We start from the raw sequence: 20389 nt of genomic DNA, 5'->3' as shown, positions 1-20389 counted from the left end.
TCTTTCTTCGCTCGGGCGCAAGCGGAGCTTCTGGCAGCCCCGCCGCCATTTCCAAAGTTCGAGCGCGCGCGCGCGCGCGCGCGTTTGTTTTTCGGGACTACAAAAACGCATCTCCCTGGAATGCCTGGGGAGAGGGAGAGGGGCTGTCCCGGTGGTCCCAGCGCCTTGACCTCGCCCCCTCCCTCCTCTCTTGTCACCCCTGTCACGTGACCCACAGCAGCGCGCGAGCTACACGCTGATAAGCATCGAGATCCGGAAGGGCGCGCCTTGCAGCCGCTTCTTTCTTTGTCTGCTTGTTGTCAGTTGCTGCTCGAAGTTCGCTCGTCCTACCTGCTTCAATCTGTCGCCTAACCCTGCGGTCTTATTGGGATGTCTCTCGACAACGTATTGGATGTGCACCAAAGCTATCAGTGTTCGAAAAGACCCACGTGTATGTCGGCAACGAGCGATTCTTCAAAGAAGTCGCAAATTCTCGCGGTTTGGTTGGGTTCGGCAAATACAGCTTGTGCGCCGCATCGTGTTGAAACTTCCAAGGAGCCGTTCCCTCTCGTTTGTGTTTGTGTGGTTGTCCTGCTTTGACTGTGTCGACAAATATCACGGATTACCTCTTTCAAGTCCGCTATTGTTATGGTAAGTGCACTGCAACCTACGTGTTGGCAACGATTGACCGTTCTTCTACGCGTACTCTTCTAAATTATCTAAAGAATTATGCAGCGCCTATTCGCGCGGCAGCCAGGAGAATAATTTACCCGAAAGTCTACCTGTATAGTGTTCACAGATCGCTTTCACCTTTGTACTTGTCTACAGAAGAGGTAATAAACTTCGAGGAGAATTGAAAACAATCTTTTGTGTCGGTTTTCCTGTCCACTTACAAGCACCTACGCGAGTGCATTTGTTCTACGTGTTTTCTCCATGTTATAAATACGTTTATGAGTTTCGGGACGTCTTAAATATGTTTAAGATAACCAACCTCCCAGACGATACCCATTTAGGGCTAGCGCATAATTTGCCATTTCGAACGGCACGTTCAAACGTGTGGTCACGTGCCATGTCGAACGGGTACTCGTACCATACGGCACCCGTATCAAACGGGCACCTGGATCAAACGGGTACCGTTTCGAACGGGTACCGTTTCCAAACGGGTACCCGTATCCCATAATCACGTTTGATCCAAACGGATCGACAGGTTTGATTCAAACGGGCGACCAGTTTGCCACCCGTTTGAATTTCAAATGGTTTTTTTCAGTAGGGAACTTACTCACAAAAAGTAATTAAAGTAAACTACTAATTATCGAAAAAAAATGTAATTGAAGGTTACTAAACTACTTAGAAAAGTAGTTAGACTACAGTAACTTGAGTAGAGTAGTTAAACTACGTACATGTCTGAACAAAACCGAGAAGAAACGCGAATATGATGGCGACGCAGGCGATGTGACTGAGTCTACTGGGTTAAAGAGTAGCTAGCCGCTTGCAATTATGTGACAAGCTCCGCTAAAAATCTAGCATAAAAGAATGCATACATAAAAACAAACACCAATAAATAACTTTTAGTTCGGGTATACTTTGATTAACGTAATCACATTGGTGTTTTTTTCCTTGGGACCTGGGGTAGAGGCTACACATTTGGCCCGTGACCGAATGCGAATCAGTTCCGCCGAACCTGTGTTGTACGGAACGGCGTTCCAAGAAACGGCGTTCCTGGAACGCGTTCCTTTTAGGAGGAACGAAGGAACGCCGCCGTTCCATTTTGCATCGCTGGAACTGGAACGGGAACGCGTTACATTTTTACTGGAACGGAAAGAGTAACGGCGTTCCTTTTTTCGTCCAGTGGGGTAATTTTTATTTTGTTTCCCTAACAGGGAAAGTATGAAATTACAAAAACGATATCTTTACGAAGTGCAGGATTTCGTTAACTTTTTGGCTACTAATCTTATAAATTATTTTGTGTGGTCCTCGCTGGTGGGCATTGATTCTTTTTTGAGTGCCCGACACTGCGGTACAAAACGCAAAACTTTTAGTAGCAGGAAAAGACAAAGAAGGAGAGTTGTTTTCAACTCAGTTACTTTTTTTGGTTCCACGAATCCTTATACACCCAGGATTCGTATTCCGACTAAAACAATTTCTGAACTTCAATAACGAGACCTACAATTACAAGATCGCGGATTGCCAGTTGTCGGACTTACCCTTGTATCCCGAACATTGGTCACTTAAAAGATAAACAAAAAATAACCTTTAATCCTTCTCTTGTCGCCCACCTTCAAACTGAACAGCAAATCCAACCTTACAAAGAAGTATTTGTAGCTTTCAAGACTGACTTTCCAAAAGCCCTACCCTCTTCTTTACTTGCTCGTCTTGCGAACAGCAACATCGAGAAGCAACTTATGTTAAGTTCTAACAGGGGAGTCTGTTAAATTGAAACGTGTGAGGTTGTTGTAAAACGCTCATGCAATTTTGGGTAAAAGTACATTTGGCTCCTCTGAATTGTGCACTACAAGCATGGATATGGTTAATAGCTGAGATTTTTAACATAAATATATTAACAAATGAAACCCTGCTTCCGCGTGTTCTCTTCTCTGGGTGCCCTTCCATCACGACTTACAAACTCGCATGTTGACTAATAAAGGGATAGATAAAAGAATAAGAAAACTCTGGTTGATTTAACTAAATATGGTAATTAGCAAAAAATACAAATGTAACGTATACGTAACGATACGTTCCTTTTTTTTTAAATGTAACGGGAACGAGTTCCTTTCTCAAAGATGGAACTTGTAACGGGAGCGCGTTCCACAAATCAGAAGGAAAGAGGAACGAGCTTTCGTTCCTTTTTTTTGAGGAACGTGTACAACACTGCGCCGAACCCCTTCGGTGGTAAATGAAATTTGCTGCGAATGCCATTCGTGGAGGCCGTGTAGCACCTTCAAATGACTTTTGGGGCGAATGTCATTTGTTGTAAATGGCATTAGAGTCGCCCGTGTGGCACGGGTTTTGCTTGTCGCATCTGATGGTATGTAGCAAGGGTCAGAACTCGTGACGCCACGACGAAAAATGAACTGACACTATCGTGAAAACCGGAACTGACATTGTGAACGCTTGTGGTATTTATATCAGTGAAAAACACTTGTCAATAAGAAAGAGAATATTGTTTTGGTTCTTGCTGACAAGTTTTCTTTTTTTTAATCAAAAAGGTGTTAGAGGAGCCCACAGTGTTATTGGTTTTGGCGATGCTAGGGTTCATCATTTATTCATCATTTATTAAACCTTAAAGGCCCTTGCGAACATTGCACAAGGGGGGGGGGGTATCCTGCTGAAGAAACATTATATCAGTGGACTTCGGCTCAGAGGAAACTTTCGTCTTTCTCCATTGCCTCTTGATTTAGGTAACGTAATGTTCTCAAACTTCCGCGCTCTTTCCCAACCGCTACCACGTTCTCACGGTGTTGGAGGTTTTTGTGCTGCATAGTTTACTTACCTGGGCCGAGAAAACACGGTTCTCTTTTCTCAAAAACTAAACCGTGTCCCCCCAAAAAAAATTTTTTTTTTTTTTTTCAAAAATAAACTATGTATTGCCGAATGCTCATTCTGCGCCCAAATGTAGCGCTAGAGGTCCAAACCAGATGCCAAAGTTTCAGCACTAACCGTTATCTTATGCGAAAGTTATTTGATTTTTCGAAACTCTCGGTGGGAACACGGGGCGGCCCATTTCCGCCTGTGTTCGTTAACCGGCGCCATGCGTCAGTTAACGAACCTCTCCACTCCTCCTCTCTACGTGTCTTCCGCGCCCAGCAGAGATACGCGAACGGATCGCAGACGACGTAATGAAGCAAACATTCGTCTACATTAGAATATATTTTTATAGAAGAGATAAGTTTTTTTGTTTTTCTAAATGCGAATTGGAACTGCGTTATCAATCAAATATTTCCCTAAAATAATTATTTATCGTGGATATCCTTCTCGCCACCAGCCTCTCTCTGGGTGTTTTTGCGTTCTCCACACCTCCTGGGGGCAAGTTTGCAAACTAGTATTCAGACGAAGAGCGGACCGATATAGGACATCGGAAGTTTAAAACTGCCGCTTTATTTATATTGTCTTTCATTTTGGTTTTGTAGCTTTAATTTGAGCACTAAAAATCGACAATTTTTTTTTTTTTTGGAAACCACCGTTTGCGATTTTAGTTTGAGGTACGTATAGTTTTGGAATTCGAATCTTATGAGGCATGCCAAATATGCTGGTCCAAAGGGCCGCACCCCGCACCCTGAAATTTCGATAATTTCGACCGTAGTTGGAAGTTCGAATACAATCGGATATCAGAGCTTATTCTGCGTTATGTAAGTCACTATAATCTACGTCTATACTGCCTCGTATTCCGCGCTGCCCGTTGGCCGCTTCCGGCAGCGGCGGACGCAGGGCAAAGAAGATCTAGCTCGAGATCGGCGGTGAACAGCCCGCGTTCCGAGCCCACCTCGGCCGGTTTGCTCATCTTGCGGCGCGGCTGCGGCTGCGGCCAAGAGGGATTTTTATGTCACGTGACGTGCTCCATGGGGACAAGGAAGTACCTAGCGTCCCTGCGTAATGGTAGAGAAGTCCGTGCCGCTTCGAATACAAAAGTCTAATTTCGCTCGCAGAACTGATTGCAGAGGCTTTCAACTGAAGTCCGATTGACCGCCCCATCATACGTTAGGAGCGGCAGGTAAAGTTACTGCCAGGGAAGGTAAACATAAGCCAAAAGAAAGGACAAATCACGCAAAACAAAAGCGCTGGTTGTGTATTTGTATACCAGTGCCAGCGCCGCCGCGACCAGCGTCTGCTGTACTTGAACGGTTAGAGCGCCGGTACTGGGCGTTCCGGCGTGAAAGTTCCAGGTTCAAATCTCGGCGAATACGCTTTTTTTTTATTCTGCGCGTTTTTTTTTGTGTTTATTTCGTGGAACCTTTTTTCTTAATTGACACGACTGCATTGTGTATTAGTACTCAATAGGCACCTCCTGTTACCGAAAAGAGTCGTAGCAAGAGCGTTGTATATTTAAAAAAAAACAAAAAAAAAACATAAAATTGTAGTTGCTGGGAAAGGATGCTTGTTTCGGCCCAGTTTGTGTGAAAGTCATACCGATGCTGTAATCTTGGCGGCCTTTTAATGAACATTAGAAAACGCTCGTATTTGCGCGTTAACTTCGCTTGATCTTAATTACCTTTAATGAACATTATAAAACGATTGCAGTAGGGCGTTAACGTGGCTTACCGTAATCTTTTTTTTTCTTCTGGTTTGTCGACCCAACAGGTGGGGCAACAAACCACCTGTAACCACCTGTTGGGCCAACAGGTCGACCCAACAGGTGGGTCTTAGCGGATAATTAGTAAAAAAAGATCCCACTTAAAAAAATAAAAAGAACACGCGCACAATAAAAAGAAAAAGAAAGTTTACGCCAAGATTCGAACCCAAAACTTGCACGCCGCGACAAGTCCCGGCGCCCTAACCTTTCTACTACGCAGACGATGGTCTCAACGTCGCAGGCACACAAATATAAATACACAACCACCGCTTTCGCTTTGCGTGATTTTTTTCTTTTATCTTGGCCTATATTTACCTTCCCTGGCCATAACTTTACCTGCCGCTCCTAACGTATGATGGGGCGATTAATTGGACTTAAGTTGAAAGCCTCTGCAGTCAGTTTCTGCGAGCGAAATTAGACTTTTGTACTCGAAGCGGCACGGAATTTTCTGCCTTTAGGCAGGGACGCTAGGTACTTCCTTGTCCCCCTGGAGCTCGTCACGTGACATAAAATTCCTTCTTGGCCGCAGTCGCAGCCGCGGCCGCAAGATGAGCAAACCGGCCCTGGAGCACCCGACCTGCATGCGCAGCTGCGAGCATTCTATAAAACTTCTGCGCCATCTATTCTGCGCCATCTAAATCGTTCATTCTGGAAAACTACTGCGCCATTTATGACGAAAAAAATACAAAAAATAAATAGCGGTTGAATCCCCCTTAAGCGAAGCTAATTGATCGTGGTTACATTTCGGAAGTCTCTGCGTCTCAAATGATCGCTGGAAGAAAAGCATCTGCAGCCATGCCAGCCGTCTGCAGTGGAACTTACACTCGGGGCCGGCACCGGGTCCGGCCGGAGTTTCCGTCGTGGAGGCAGCGGCACGGTCCAGTTGACGACGGTGTGGCTCTCGCACTCGTCCGGGAACACAGTGCCGCAGATCTGGGTCGAGTCCATCTCGGTGTGCTTTAGCACGAAGAAGAACTCCTCCTGCGGCGTACAGGAAGCCAGAATTGAGGAAGCCAAGTGCTGAAGCAACCAAGGGCAGCTGCCATGCATGCCCCAGCGGAGGACTGAGCATTAATTTCGACCACCTGGGCCCGTTTGCTCGAAGCTGGTTAACTTTAACCGCGGTTAAAAGTTAACCGCCCTTCCCTACTAGGTACCTAAAAGTACCTAGCCAAGTTTGACGATGGCTGGATGAGCGATAGCTCCGTGTTTTATTATTGGGGTGGTAGCTGGTGTCACCTCTTGGCTGTAGCAAATATAAGTGGCTTCCGTGGAGAGGTTCCCTAAATGGGGGACCCAAAAGTGCGCGCTACCGTGTTTTCGTGACACAGCGCGGCATACATTTGAGCTCAAGAAACAATTTTTATTGCTCGTGGTACAGGTAATCGGTAAGGTAAAACTAAATCAACCCTTGTCTAGAAAATTTCTAAATATTTGGCTGTCTGAAGTGAAGACAAGCCTCGTTGAAATTTTCTTCCAAGTTCGAAAGTGGACGACAAAGTTCAGTCCTAGAAACGATCAGAAAGAAGTGAGCAGTGAAAGGCGGGCATTGCACCGGCAGTATGGTTGGCCAGCATGTGAGAACTGTATAGAAGAACTTCTGGACGTTATGGTGTTTAAATCGACAGAAACTTTATGTACACTATTTACAGTCAGAAAAGGGACATCGAAGAAAAGGGGCATCCCCACAAGGGGATGGAAGCGGGCATCCCCTTGTGGGGATGCCCGCTTCGATACAATAAGTTTCAACACACTCCCCCCGCAAGAAGAAGAAATAGCTGATGTGCCGTTGCATTAAAGTTGAAAGTTGGCAGAAAGATAATTATGACCTTCTCTGGACGTCCATGCTTCCCGGAAGGTCGCGCTGGTAGCCTGGCGATTATTTTATCATTGCCGTTTAGGTCGTTCAGTGTCACGTCATGTCTGGTTTCAAGAAAGAGTATGAAGCCGGCACTCACAGAAGTCCTCACATTCAAAACGAAGGCGACTTGAAAACAGAAGAATAGAGTCAGAAAAGCACAAAAAGATAGGAAGAAACGGAACCGTGCCAAAGCAACTATAAATGGAACCTTCTTAAACCGGAATGTCAAACGACCTCCTCAACGAAACAAGCAATTTAAGAAACAAGGGAGACTATACAAGCAACGAAGCACAAAACAAAGAATCGGCATACATCAGCGCCTAACGAGAGCTATGAAGGAGATTAGGAAAAGAGCGTATCGTACACTTCGCGCCTTGTCCCGTCCCCGTGGTTTTAATACACGTGACTGCACGATCGACTTCCAGATTCAATAGAATGAAGAACGGAAGACTAAATCGCTCGCTCACACAAGGCGAGACAACGCCCCTGGATTCTATGCAAATGACAGACATGACGTGACACTGAACGACCTAAACGGCAATGATAAAATAATCGCCAGGCTACCAGCGCGATCTTCCGAGAAGCATGGACGTCCAGAGAAGGTCATAATTATCTTTCTGCCAACTTTCAACTTTAATGCAACGGCACACCAGCTATTTCTTCTTCTTGCGGGGGGGAGTGTGTTGAAACTTATTGTATGGAAGCGGGCATCCCCACAAGGAGGAAGAAGAAGCGGGAGCTCGAGAAATAGAATGCACGAAATGGATCGAGGCCTGGCCATGAGCGGACGATGCCGGAGATTTTAATGTAAATATTTGTATATAAAGGCTGTTGTTGGCTTCATCTACTAACGACTAGTCAGCCGTTCTTACAATATGGTGCCGAAACCCGGGAACGAGACGCAACGAGAGGAACCTGGACGAGGGAACTACCGAATCTTCAGCAACTAACGCAGGACTACTGATACGTTCCATTCAAGCCACGGCTGACGACTACTCATGGATCGTCTGAAACTGAAACGGAAGGCCCTACGAAGCCAACTGACAAGGCTGATATTAGACATCGACGCTGCCCTTCAACGTGATCCGATCATCGAACGGGACATCGAAATCCTCAGGCAACGATTGGGTAGTCTGCATACCCAAATGACCGAAACAGATGTCGCCATCGAGCCTTTCGTGGGGGACGACACGGAACAAGAATACACCCGGGCATTCGAGTGCAATGACCGCGCCGTCACCTACCTGGCTCAGTTGGACTACTCAATCCGAACTCTACAACAACGAACCCCAACCGAAACAACAAACCCTGGAAACAGTGCAAGAATTGGAGAACCGACGAGTACCTTAAAGGTAAAGCTTCCCAAACTGGAGCTTCTCAAGTTTAACGGCCAACAACGACTATGGCAACCGTTTTGGGAGCAATTTCAGCAAGCGGTTCAGCACAACGAGGCACTAACAGCTTGCGACAAGTTCAATTACTTGAGAACTTCGCTAACGGCAGAAACCGCTGCAGCCATCGTCGGACTCCCATCAACGTCCATCTGCTACAAGGATGCAGTAGACATCCTTATTAGCCGATTCGGCAACGAGAAACGGCTCATACAAGATCATATGGAAAAGCTACTTGACCTTAACCCGGTACCTTCTGCACAAGACGTACGTGGACTTCGAGGTCTTTACGATAATGTGCAGGCCCATGTACGTGGACTCAAGTCTCTCGGGATGAGTGAAGAATCTTACTCTTCGATGCTACATCATCTCCTCGTGAGACTCCTTCCTTCAGAGATAATGCTTCACTATAACAGAGAGGCGATTCGACAGGAAGGGAACGCCCAAGAACAAAATGAGGAAGGAGCGCGAGCGCGAGTTCCTAGAGAACAGCCTGCAGCGCTAACATCGTTACTCCAAGCCTTGAAGGTAGAAATAGAAAGTCGAGAACAAACGTATACTCTTGCGAGATTGGAGCACCCTCTGACAAAAAAGACGAATGCACTGGCAGGAGGTAAAAGGTATCCTGATAAGCAGAACAATTTTAAACCATCATCGTCTGCACTACTTCAACAAACGGATCTCAGAACACCGTGCTTCATTTGCAAATCTAAAGAACACAAGACGGAAGAGTGCACCTCGACAGTTTCACTGGAACAAAAGAAGACGATGCTACAGAAACACGGCGGGTGTTTCCGCTGCACCCTTGTGAACCACATGTCTAAGAACTGCCGAAGAAGAATCACATGTAGGCACTGCCGAGGCCGACACGCTTCCACGATGTGCGACCCCAAATTTAAGAACGGCGGACAAAAGAATGTCGCTGGCACAGCTCCGTTACAGCTAAAATCAACGACTGAGACTTCGGACCAAAGGATAGTGCTGTTACAAACGGCCGAAGCGTGGGCTTCTGGAACCAAAAACAAAGCGATGGCTAGAGTATTGTTTGACGGCGGTAGCCAGAGATCCTTTATAACCGAAGACTTATCTCGGAGACTGGGCTGCGAAGTTGTGGGAAGCGAACGACTTGCAGTAGGGTATTTCGGTTGACATAACCAGGAGAAGAACTTTCGAAGGGTCTTCATTACTCTGCAAAGCAAACACGATGGACATACTTACCACCTTGAGGCTCTTGAAACTAGCATAATTTGCGATCAACGACTGCCACAACCGGATAACAACGTCATACAGGAGCTACGTCAGCTGAATTATGCGATCGCGGTTATCGCTAACGACGACAATTCCAACCATATTGACATTTTAATAGGCGCTGAACATTATTGGGATTTTGTAACTGGACAAGTCACGAAACTCAACGGCAATATCAAGGCCATCGAGACGTCGTTCGGATGGACTGTGCACGGTCCCATGAGCCTAAGCTCCACAGTGTTACAACACTCCCAAACGGTCGCACTCAGGACGTCAGCGATAACGCGGAACACCGAAAACATTCTACGAAAATTCTGGGACCTGGAAGCTATAGGAGTCAAGCAAGACGAATGCGATATTTCGAACAACTCCGTACTAACGTCCTTCGAAGAAACGATAACGAGCAACGGAGAACGTTACGAGGTATCCCTTCCTTGGAAGCCTTTTGTACACCTACAGAACAATAAAGAAGGTGCTGAAAAACGACTGATGCAGCTCACCAGAAGGCTCAGACGTAATGAAAAGATCCTGTCTGCGTATGACTCAGCCATAAGAAAATATGGAAACGAGAGTATGGCGGAGAAAGTAGAAAGCGGAGACAGTGACGGTGTCACCTACTACATGCCACATCAAGCAGTAGTCAAGGAAAGTCGAACAACCAAGCTACGCGTAGTTTTTGATGCTTCGTCGCACGGCCATCGATCGAAGTCCTTAAATGAAAACCTAGAGAGCGGCCCAAATCTGAATGCTGACTTAGTGGGGCTACTTCTAAACTTCAGGACACATAAAATTGCTCTCGTCGCGGATATCGAGAAGGCATTCCTACAGATTTCCATCAACTGCAAGGACAGAGATGCCTTGCGTTTCCTGTGGTTTGAAAGCAAGCCAGAGGCAGAACATCCACTTCCGAAAATCGAAATCTGGAGAATGACGAGAGTCCCGTTTGGCACGACGCCGAGTCCCCTTCTCCTAGCAGCGACAGTTCAACATCACCTGAGACTCATGAACCCACAGTACCCTGAAACCACTGAGAAACTTCTGAAATCGATCTACGTTGATGACATATTAACGGGTGCGGACAACGAAGAACAAGCTCTACAGATCTACTCCGAGACGAATGAAATTTTTAACCTCGCCTCCATGAAACTACACAAGTGGTCGTCCAACTCTCCAGAAGTTTTAAAGAAAATCAACGAAGATCAGGGTCAACAGGTATCGCTAGGAGAGTTGCCAGGTATAGTAAAGGTACTTGGGCTCACGTGGACACCAAGCTCTGACGTATTGTCATTTACGTCGGACAACGTTGTCAACTTTTCCCAAAATCGAACAGACACCAAGCGAGCCGTATTACAGACAACAGCAAGAATTTACGACCCGCTTGGGATGCTGGTACCCTTCACTATACTTGCAAAACTTTGTTTCCAACGACTCTGGCGTATGAACATCGATTGGGACAGCCCGTTGACCGACGATATACTAGAAGAGTGGAATCTATGGTGTGAAGGACTTCCCCTTCTGGGTCAAGTGGCTGTACCACGGTTTTACAGAAATCAAATGAATGAAACAGCACAAGGAACGGTACTACACATTTTCGCGGATGCCAGCACTGTGGCGTATGGTGCTGTAGCATACCTGTGCACAACGGACATATCAGGTGAAACATGTTCAACCTTTATGTTCTGCAAATCACGAGTGGCTCCACTGAAAAGGGTAACCTTGGCAAGACTAGAGCTTTTGGCTTGCCTCGTGGCTGCGAGAATCTATGATCACATCAGAACTCACTTTCAAGAGAAATTGGAGGATACACATTTTTGGACGGATTCCATGATTGCGTTGTGCTGGATCCTTGGAGACACCAACAGATGGAAGCAGTTTGTTCAGAATCGAGTGCGCGAGATCCAAGCTATAACAAACCAAAACTGGAGACACTGTCCTGGAAAGGGCAATCCAGCGGATCTCATCACACGGGGAATATCTGCCGAGCAACTAATTACCAATCAGCTATGGTGGAAAGGACCCACCTGGATTACAACGAATGAAGCAACGTGGCCCCCGAGGACGATACCAAAGGAAGAATTCCCTTGTGAGTTGGAAGAGAAAAAAGCTGCGAACGTCTTGCAAACTGTAACACCAATTGAACCGGCCATACTAGATGAAAACCACTACAGTTCAATTCAGAGACTTCACCGAACTACAGCCTGGATCCTCAGATTCATTCGCAAGCTGAGACACAAGAGTGACCGAAAAGGACCGCTGACTACAGATGAAATTCACGAAGCCGAGCTGTATTGGATTCCAAGAGTACAACGGGCATCATTCCAACAAGAAATTAAGTGCACGCAGCGAGCTCAAAAACTACCTATGGAATCAAAACTGAAGGACATTCCTTTGTTCGTCGATCAGGAGGGCCTGCTACGCGCTACTGGTCGACTACAACACAGCAACGCATTCTATAGCGAGCGACATCCAATTGTTCTACCAAAAGAACACCGATACTGTCGGCTTATCGTGCTTCAAGAACACCAAAGACTCCTCCACGCCGGAGTGCATGAGACTCTTGTACAACTCAGAGAACGCTACTGGATTATCTCTGGTCGACAGTTGGTGAGACGGGTGATCAAAGAATGCGTTATCTGCCAACGTTACAATTCAAGACCAGCTTCTGAAGTCACCGCACCGTTACCTCTCGATCGCGTAACAAAGGCCAATCCATTTGAGGTGACTGGGATTGACTTCGCAGGCCCCCTCTTCGTCAAAGGCAAGCCGAACTCACAGAAAGCTTATATAACCTTATTCACTTGCGCCGTGACCAGAGCAGTACACCTGGAACTCGTAGAAGACATGACCGCAACATTCTTCCTACACGCCTTTCGACGATTTATATCAAGGAGAGGCATCCCACAAATAATTTATACGGACAATGCCTTAACATTCAAAAGAAGTAAGAAGGAACTGCACAAACTGTGGAACAATATTAGAGACGAAGAAGTCACGAATCAAGTGAGTTCCTTCAAGATTCACTGGAAATTCATCGTCGAACGGGCTCCATGGTGGGGAGGGTTTTACGAACGACTCGTCCGCTCGGTCAAGCTGTCGCTGAAAAAAGCCCTTGGCTGCAGGAGTTTAACCTCCGATGAACTCTACACAGCACTGACAGAAGTAAAGGCTGTTATAAATTCACGACCCCTCACCTACGTCTACAACGACATAGGAGAACCAGAGGCGTTGTCGCCGGCCAATTTCCTCACGGGAAAACGACCGACACCTTTTCCCACACTTGGACTTACAGAGGTTACCCACACTTCTGCAGATCAACTTCTTCAAATTTGGAAACACTGCGAAGAGGTTCTGGACAGATTCTGGAAAAGGTGGTCAACAGAATACTTACTGGAAACTAGAAATATGCAAAGAACCATCACCTCGAAGACGCACAACATAAAAGTCGGAGACCTTGTCCTAATCAAAGACAACTTACTACCGAGACAGCGATGGCACATGGGAGCGGTTGAAGACGTTTCTATCGGAAGAGACGGAAAAATACGATCTGGTACCATCAGATTACCCGGCAGAGTATTTGTAAAAAGACCCATTCAACTGCTTTTTCCTTTAGAAGTTTCTACAAAGTAAGTGTAAAATGAACAAAGTTCATTTCGAGGGCAGTGTGTAAAAACTTCCACGGCGGTCTAGAAGACGACAAAACAGCGGACTGAACAAGCCAAGGCTCGAGCACCACCAGATGAGCACGAGCAGCGGGGGAACGAGCCGACTACAATCGTTTCTGCCTAGCTTCGATGTCCCTTTTCTGACTGTAAATAGTGTACATAAAGTTTCTGTCGATTTAAACACCATAACGTCCAGAAGTTCTTCTATAAACTGCATATAACACCGTCATAAATTGAAAGCCTGTAATTCGGTTCCAGTGAAAATTGACCTATTAGTAAAATACCCTAACATCGAGGAGAACACTGGAAGTGTAATTCAACGATCAGCGCGCGCTGGCCTTCCACTTATAGAATGCTCGAAGTAAATAATCATAATAAATCTTTGACGAACGCGCGTGCACGGCAAAATTCGTTGTAGGCTTTTTGCTTTAGGATACTCACTACTGCAGACGCCAGCACGCGCAGCGCGTGTAACTACACTCTACTTTTTTTCACCTCATGATGTACGACAGGAAAGGCTAAAAGCGCGAGCTCCTTGCTCTAGGGCACATCTCGGCGGCACAAGCTCGCGTGCGTTGAGAGCAGCTCCTAATGCTATGAGCTCGCGCTTCTAGCCTTCTCTGCCGTACAACATAAGGTGAAACGGAGTATCGTAGCATACACCTTGGTGCTTGGGAAATTTAGCAAAAGGTCTAGGGGGACGCTGTCTGCTTTTGTGTGCTATCAGTACCCGGCCGATTGAGTCAAGGCAATCCACTTTTCAAAGACGTTGCCATGCCGACGACTATCGCGTTCATTTAGGCTTAGGAATTGCCAGAATCGAAAGACTATCTAAAAAAGGCGGCGAGGTCATTGCTCATGTTTTGCGTTTTAAGTGAGGTAAGGCAAATCGAAAGCCACCTGCACCATTCATTGTTGACAAACGCGCCCGATATTGCAGCTACAACGACGTATTAGTTCCAAAGCGAGCGGCGCTCACTCACCGGGGCACCGCCATGTTTCCCCGCCGTCCTTGCTCTGCCGGTCACATGACCTATAATTCCCCCTCGTAGGGAAATCCGGTTAACCGCGGTTAGTTAACCAGCTTCGAGCAAACGGGCCCTGGAGATCTTTCGGCGTGCATAGCAGATCTCAGGTAGATGGCACGTTCTCCACAATAATCGTCCGTCAGATTGCGGCGGCCTAGAACGTGGCTGGGCGCCCAGCATTACCCAGGCGCCGCCGTCACTCTTTGTATGACAGACCCGTCTCCCGCTGGGTCGCCTAAAAAAGGGTCGCGGTAAAAAAGGCCCGGGATGAAATGGCCCCGGAAAAAAATTAGTTCCAAGTGTCAAGTAGAAACAAGTTTGTTCGAGGGGAAATGAAATAATCCATTTCCCCCGGACCCCATTTTGAACTTGAAGATATTAACCTCGGGGGTTAATAAAAACACAGCAAGTGCATTTTAGTTTAAAGTGCCGTTATCGTTTTGTCTTTTTTTTGTTTGTTTGTTTTGCAACAAACAAAGAGGCGCATGCGTTTTGACACAGTGGCATTAAAAAGGAGGTTTGGAAGCATTGCGGGTCGCAACCATGAGCCACACAACGGTGTGGAAGGCCATCGACACCCACGCCCAGGGAAATGGACCGTAAATCTCTTGAAACACATTAATCTCCATTACGCCAATAAACTTACCAAAAGTTAGTCCGGTGAACCTTTCATAAACGTCACAGAATAAGGCTTTCAGAAAACTTTATCTAGCATGATATATTTTGGCAGTCCAAAATCGATTAATCATTGGTGGCTTCTGGATTATATAATATAATAGTCACAAGATATGAGATCTCCATAAATTATACGTGTCAGTAGTTACATCAAAATGTGCAGGCTATTTATTGAAGTATATTATTCCTTCCAAGTTCCCGTTATGTTGAGACTTACGTCTTTTTGTTCTACAGCCGGGAGCACTTTTAATAGAAGTCAAATTTCCAGCCACCTCGGCGGGTTGAGGCAAATCACCGGCCTACATTTTCCCAATCGGCGAGTTCAAATCCCGGCTGAGGTCTCCGCCATCAGATGGAGGTTCCTTTGCGTTGGATGCGCCGCCGCCGGATAACCAAGATTTCGGTTGCATGTTAAATGATCCCTACGTAATGGAAATAATTTTTTCGATCTTCCGCTGAGGTGTGCCAGATGCCCTTCGTTGATTTGGTACGCAAAACTGCCAAATTAAACTTTTGAGTCAAAGTCGATCTCCTCAAGAGAACACGCGCCCGAAAAGGTGGATGAATGCGCCCCAGAGCCATAGCGTGGCGCCTCCACGCATTTTCGGGAACGCTTTGTAAAATTAAAGTCCCCGCGACGCGCGATCAGAGATTCCCCAGGAGCCTCGGTTCTCAAAGCCGAATTAAAATTATCTGGCGGGTTAGTTGGTCTTATATATTGGTCAAGTTAGCACTCTATATTTTGTCTCTCCGTTCTTCCTCACAAGTTGTTGCGCTAATTTTGTTAAGACTGATAGCAGAGTGCGCCTCTTAAAACTTCTATTATAACACGCGAATACTCAGACTCCTAGCCGGCCGTAATTAATATCGCATTCTCGAAGTCGACTATTTTGTGCTATGCCACCGAGCTCGCGTTGCTTCCAGAGTACTCCAAGTTTGTCACAGTTAGTTTCGCGTGCGCTTGCGAACGAGACGCAAGATGCATCCAAGTACTTGCATGGAACCGTGGTATTGCAGCGCGGTGCCGTGCACGGGCAAGGGTACTGTAGTTGCGTGCCTCGCTGTTTGGTGGCGTCAACGCGTGACAATCTCGCCTAGTAGTAATATTTGAGGGCGGGAGCTCAAGATGGCTGCTTTGAAACGTTCTTCCGCAGAACGAGCACTCGCGGAAGAACTGCGTATTTTAAAGCCAGGAGCGCGGGCTAGCTGGCGCTTATAGCTTGGGCTGCAGTTTCACCTCATGGGTGAACGAAGCGTTCCCTGCCAAGTCACATTCAGGAGCAAGTAACTCCACGAGCGAGCCATATTGCCAAGAACTGACGCTGCTTCTTAGAAACTCGTGAGGTCGAGACATTTGGACGGAGCTTCACAAGCAGCTACCAGACGCAATTTTAAAATCAGTTCGTTCGTTTTAAAATTAGTTTCCGCGACTTTTCTTCCTGCAACCCCAAAACGCTAGTCTAGGATAGTGTATCTCGGCTGTCGGCACAAACTACACCACATCCAAACGAAGAAATAAGTGCAAAACATTTCGTTTCCGTACCCCTTAAAGACGAAACAAAGTTTAGTGTCGATATTTACCCGAAAAATTCGTCCACCTGCTTTCGTTTTTCCCCGACCTCAACTAACAACAGCGAGTGCTTCGCTGCCTCGTCATCGAGCGCTCCCTGAGAGTTTGATACGTTGCTCTTTGAACGGTGTCTCTTCCCTATTTGTCACTCCGATGCGCCAAAGACGCATTTCGGAACATTTTCTCGCCGTATTGCATGCGCCGGCGGATGACAGTTCATAAAAAGGCGGCGACAACTGCGATGTTGCACGGACTGGTTGATGGGCCACTTGGCTCGTAGTGTTGGCTACACCTTGACGTAAGCTGAAGCAAAGTATAATGAGCGTTTTATTGCGCGTTTACACTGGCGGATACGCGGGCGGATATGCACAGGCGGAAAGTGGATTTTGGTGCCGTGCGGCGGAATCGACTTCGACGCTGGCGGAAAATCTGTATACGAGTCCCGGACTGATCCAGAGTTTCCGCCAGCGACGAGTCGATTTCGCTGGCCAGCACCAAAAATCCGCTTTCCGCCAGCGCGGATCCGTCCGCGAATCCGCAAGTGTAAACTCGCCATTTGAGCTCACTTAGTGTTTAAGGGCTGTTCGAGACTTATTTCCTTCAGCAGTACTAAGAGTGAGTGTTATATAGATTGTTGTCACCCGAGTTACCTCCGCTGATCGCGGTCGTCACAGTGCAGTGCAGTACAAATTGTCACGTCGACGTATCTTGCACCGAGTTACATGCATTCAGCTGTAGCAATTATCTAATCGGTGTTCGTTTGTTCTCTTTGAACCCATGGATTGAGCTGCTTTTAAAGATACCACCTCTTTCCGACATCCAAGGTTGTGTTGGCAGGGAGCAAAGTTGAGCTTCCGACCAGTGCATTTAGTAAAAACAGCCGTACACTTCAATAGTTTTGGACCGTGTTTCTCCAGTGCAGCACCGAGTCACGCTATCTCACAGTGTTACGAGTAAGGTCATCTCGCTTCTAGTATACTTAATGGTATGAATTAGAAATTTTAGACGACGTAGAATTATGTCATAAAGCTCAGGCATGTCACTCGAAAGAGTACTCTTAGTTCCTTCGGTATTCTTCGTAGCTCCAGAGGAGCGACGCCACGCAGCGGACAGGACGTTAAGAAAGAATCAGGGCGCCGATTCAATTGTGCAGTGAAAACTGGCCGCGGCCCGGCGGCCTAAATAGAGATACCGTCGAAGTTGTAAATGCTAACTTGAAAGGCTGAATCTGGCACCTACCTTGTAGTGGGAAATGATGCCGTCGCAGACCCGGGGCGTACTGATCTTGAACATCTTGCAGGCGGTCCTGAGAAAGGAGACCAGCCTTTCCTCCGACTTGCCCTGCTTTATGTACTTCTGTAGCACTGACGTGGCCAGCTTGCACGCTCCGCAGTACAACAGGAAGCGGTTGGACGCCGCAGTCATCGTCGCCTCCTGCGAGGCGCCGAGTAAGACCCTCGTTCCCCAAACTCATCGCTCTGGCAGAGCACAAAAGAATAACCTGACTTGGTCTAAGTTTGGCATTCTAGGGGGCAGAACTTGGGCTAATAGGGTTTGGCTCAAAGGCGCTAGTTAGGGCCTATGCAATTTGCCTTTAACTTAACCATAGCGACATAAAACACAAAGTTGGGCGCTTTGCTGATTCGCCTACGAGTGCTATCTAAGTTCCATACACGAGGCAGAGATACCAGTTAACAACCGAATGACCAAGCAGTAAAGCCTCACTTGCCACTTGTAGGGAGGACCAAAATACACAGCCTCTGTTCAAATAGGTTTAGTTTTATTTTGAATTTTGTATTAACTTTTTTTTTTATTCAGAGGTACTTCTTTTTCTTAGAAAGAATATTATTGGAGTGGCATAATATAAATACACCCTAATCGACACAAGAAAAACAAATTACGTCACCCACCAACATTCAATACTTTGCGATAAACACAAATGCGCTTTATATGTGTAGTAATATTAAAAAGTTTCAAAGAACACCACGTAACATTTCTCAAAACCAAACAAGCAGAAAAAAATGGCCGCAAGCTACATGTCAGCAACAAAACAAAAACAAAAAGCACCAAGATATTTCCACAATTGGGGAGGAGATCGAACAGTCACGCCTCTAGCGGTGCGCTTCAGCTGTGGGGACAACAAACCCCATTTTCTTGTTTGTTTTTGATCCGAGAAATCGAAGACGACGATTCGAAGGCCGCTCCTCGTGCGACCAAAGCACTGATCAAAGCGAAGCGCTCGTGCCCAGATCGTGCTCGGCGAGGTTCAATTTCTTTGTTATGTTGTGTTGGTAAACACCGGGTTGTGGGGACAACAAGCTCTATAAAGCGCCCCCTATAGTTCGATCTTCTGCCCAATAGCTAAGAGCTGGTCCAGCTTTTCGGACTTTCAAGATCGTAGACTCCCAGTCTAGAATAAAATGTTTGTCCAGTGAACTGTGCCACTTGTGTAGGCATCCTTGATCCTCTCAGCAGTGCGCATTGTATTACCGCGTTTCAATAATGTCCCTATAACTTTTTACTCCTACCTAGATCAGCGCCCAACATGTAGCCGGTTTTAGGAGGCGCCGAATAGAGCTCATTAAGTGAAATTGGATTTCGAACATTTGGCATCAGCCTAATTCGCTTCTGGGGTGGCGAAACTTCGTTGTACTTGTACACCTTTGTATGATCAGCATACACGGTACGGCAAGTCAAAGGCGGCATGTTAAAATAATAAAGTAGTAAAGTTAATTAAAGTACAGTTAAGAGAAGGTGCGAGCCGCCAATATGGTGTCGAAAAGAGATAGTAAAATGACATATAATCTAATAGTTTTAATTTTATTTCGAAACAGTCAAGACGTTTAAGGTAGTATGCACTATATTTGACTGCTTCAACGGGAAGCCACAAGCTAACAAAATCTTGTCAAAATATTTTTGTGATACAAAATATCTAGTTTGCGCTACAGGGACATGCAACATTGCCTGGCACATCTCACATTCTCGCTTTGGTGCCACTTCCGGACGCTTAAAGAAACCATGGAAACGCGGCGTTCAATGATATTTAGGTATTTAAGAAGGCATCACAGAGCATGTCAGAATCTCACACTGCCCAGCCTGCGAAAGAAGGTCCCGATGACGTGCAGCTTCTGCCTCCAGAACTCGCGGTGGGCGTTGGGTCCCCGGGGGTGCCTCGCCGGAAGCAGCAGTACCGCCGGCAGACACAGCGCCAGCAGAAAGGCGGACACACGCATCGCGTCCGGGTGTCGCCTCTCTGGAAAAGAAACCGACAATACGGACACGCTCAGACACAGTTCAAGGAGGCGGGTGTCACTGCAGGGTATGAGGAGGACAACATTATAAGAAGGAATGTAGCTCCAGAGAATGGTCGAAATGTGTCAACTGCAGTGGCAACCGCTAATCTTAATATTCTTACTGACCTACAAAAAAAATTGCCATTGCAAAAAAAAAAAATCTATCGTTAAGAAAACACATTGAAGGCACAACGTTACCAAATCCAGCCATTGTTTGCCTTCCACAACAACCGGCGGAATCTTTGGAAGCACCCGCAAAGACCACTTAGACTGAGATGTTGAAACCTTCTTGCACGAGCCAAAAGGAAAAGAGAACTACAATACCAGAAAATTTCCTCTCCTTGGAGGAGCATCCAGTTGTGTCGACGATGTTAACACCCGTGCCAGCCCCACGT

General features: G+C 46.5%; 1 protein-coding gene across 1 annotated transcript in view; it reads right to left on the bottom strand.

The window, feature by feature from the left end:
* The window catches only part of LOC8030131 (sphingomyelin phosphodiesterase-like), a 163506-nt gene extending 143557 nt beyond the window's left edge, over window positions 1-19949 (bottom strand). Inside the window, exons 1-3 of the mRNA XM_040208974.2 lie at window positions 19788-19949; window positions 17941-18135; window positions 6089-6247 (exon numbers count right to left, since the gene is read on the bottom strand). Coding sequence (XP_040064908.1) covers window positions 6089-6247; window positions 17941-18135; window positions 19788-19934 — 501 coding nt within the window. The 5' untranslated portion in view covers window positions 19935-19949. The remainder of the gene's footprint in view (window positions 1-6088; window positions 6248-17940; window positions 18136-19787) is intronic.
* Window positions 19950-20389: the final 440 nt, after the last annotated feature.

The sequence above is a fragment of the Ixodes scapularis genome, unplaced genomic scaffold, assembly GCF_016920785.2.
Source record: "Ixodes scapularis isolate PalLabHiFi unplaced genomic scaffold, ASM1692078v2 PGA_scaffold2__306_contigs__length_199485367, whole genome shotgun sequence".
Taxonomy (NCBI): Eukaryota; Metazoa; Arthropoda; class Arachnida; order Ixodida; family Ixodidae; genus Ixodes; species Ixodes scapularis.
The sequence above is the reverse complement of the archived record's forward strand: the minus strand, read 5'-3'. Positions and strand labels throughout refer to the sequence as shown.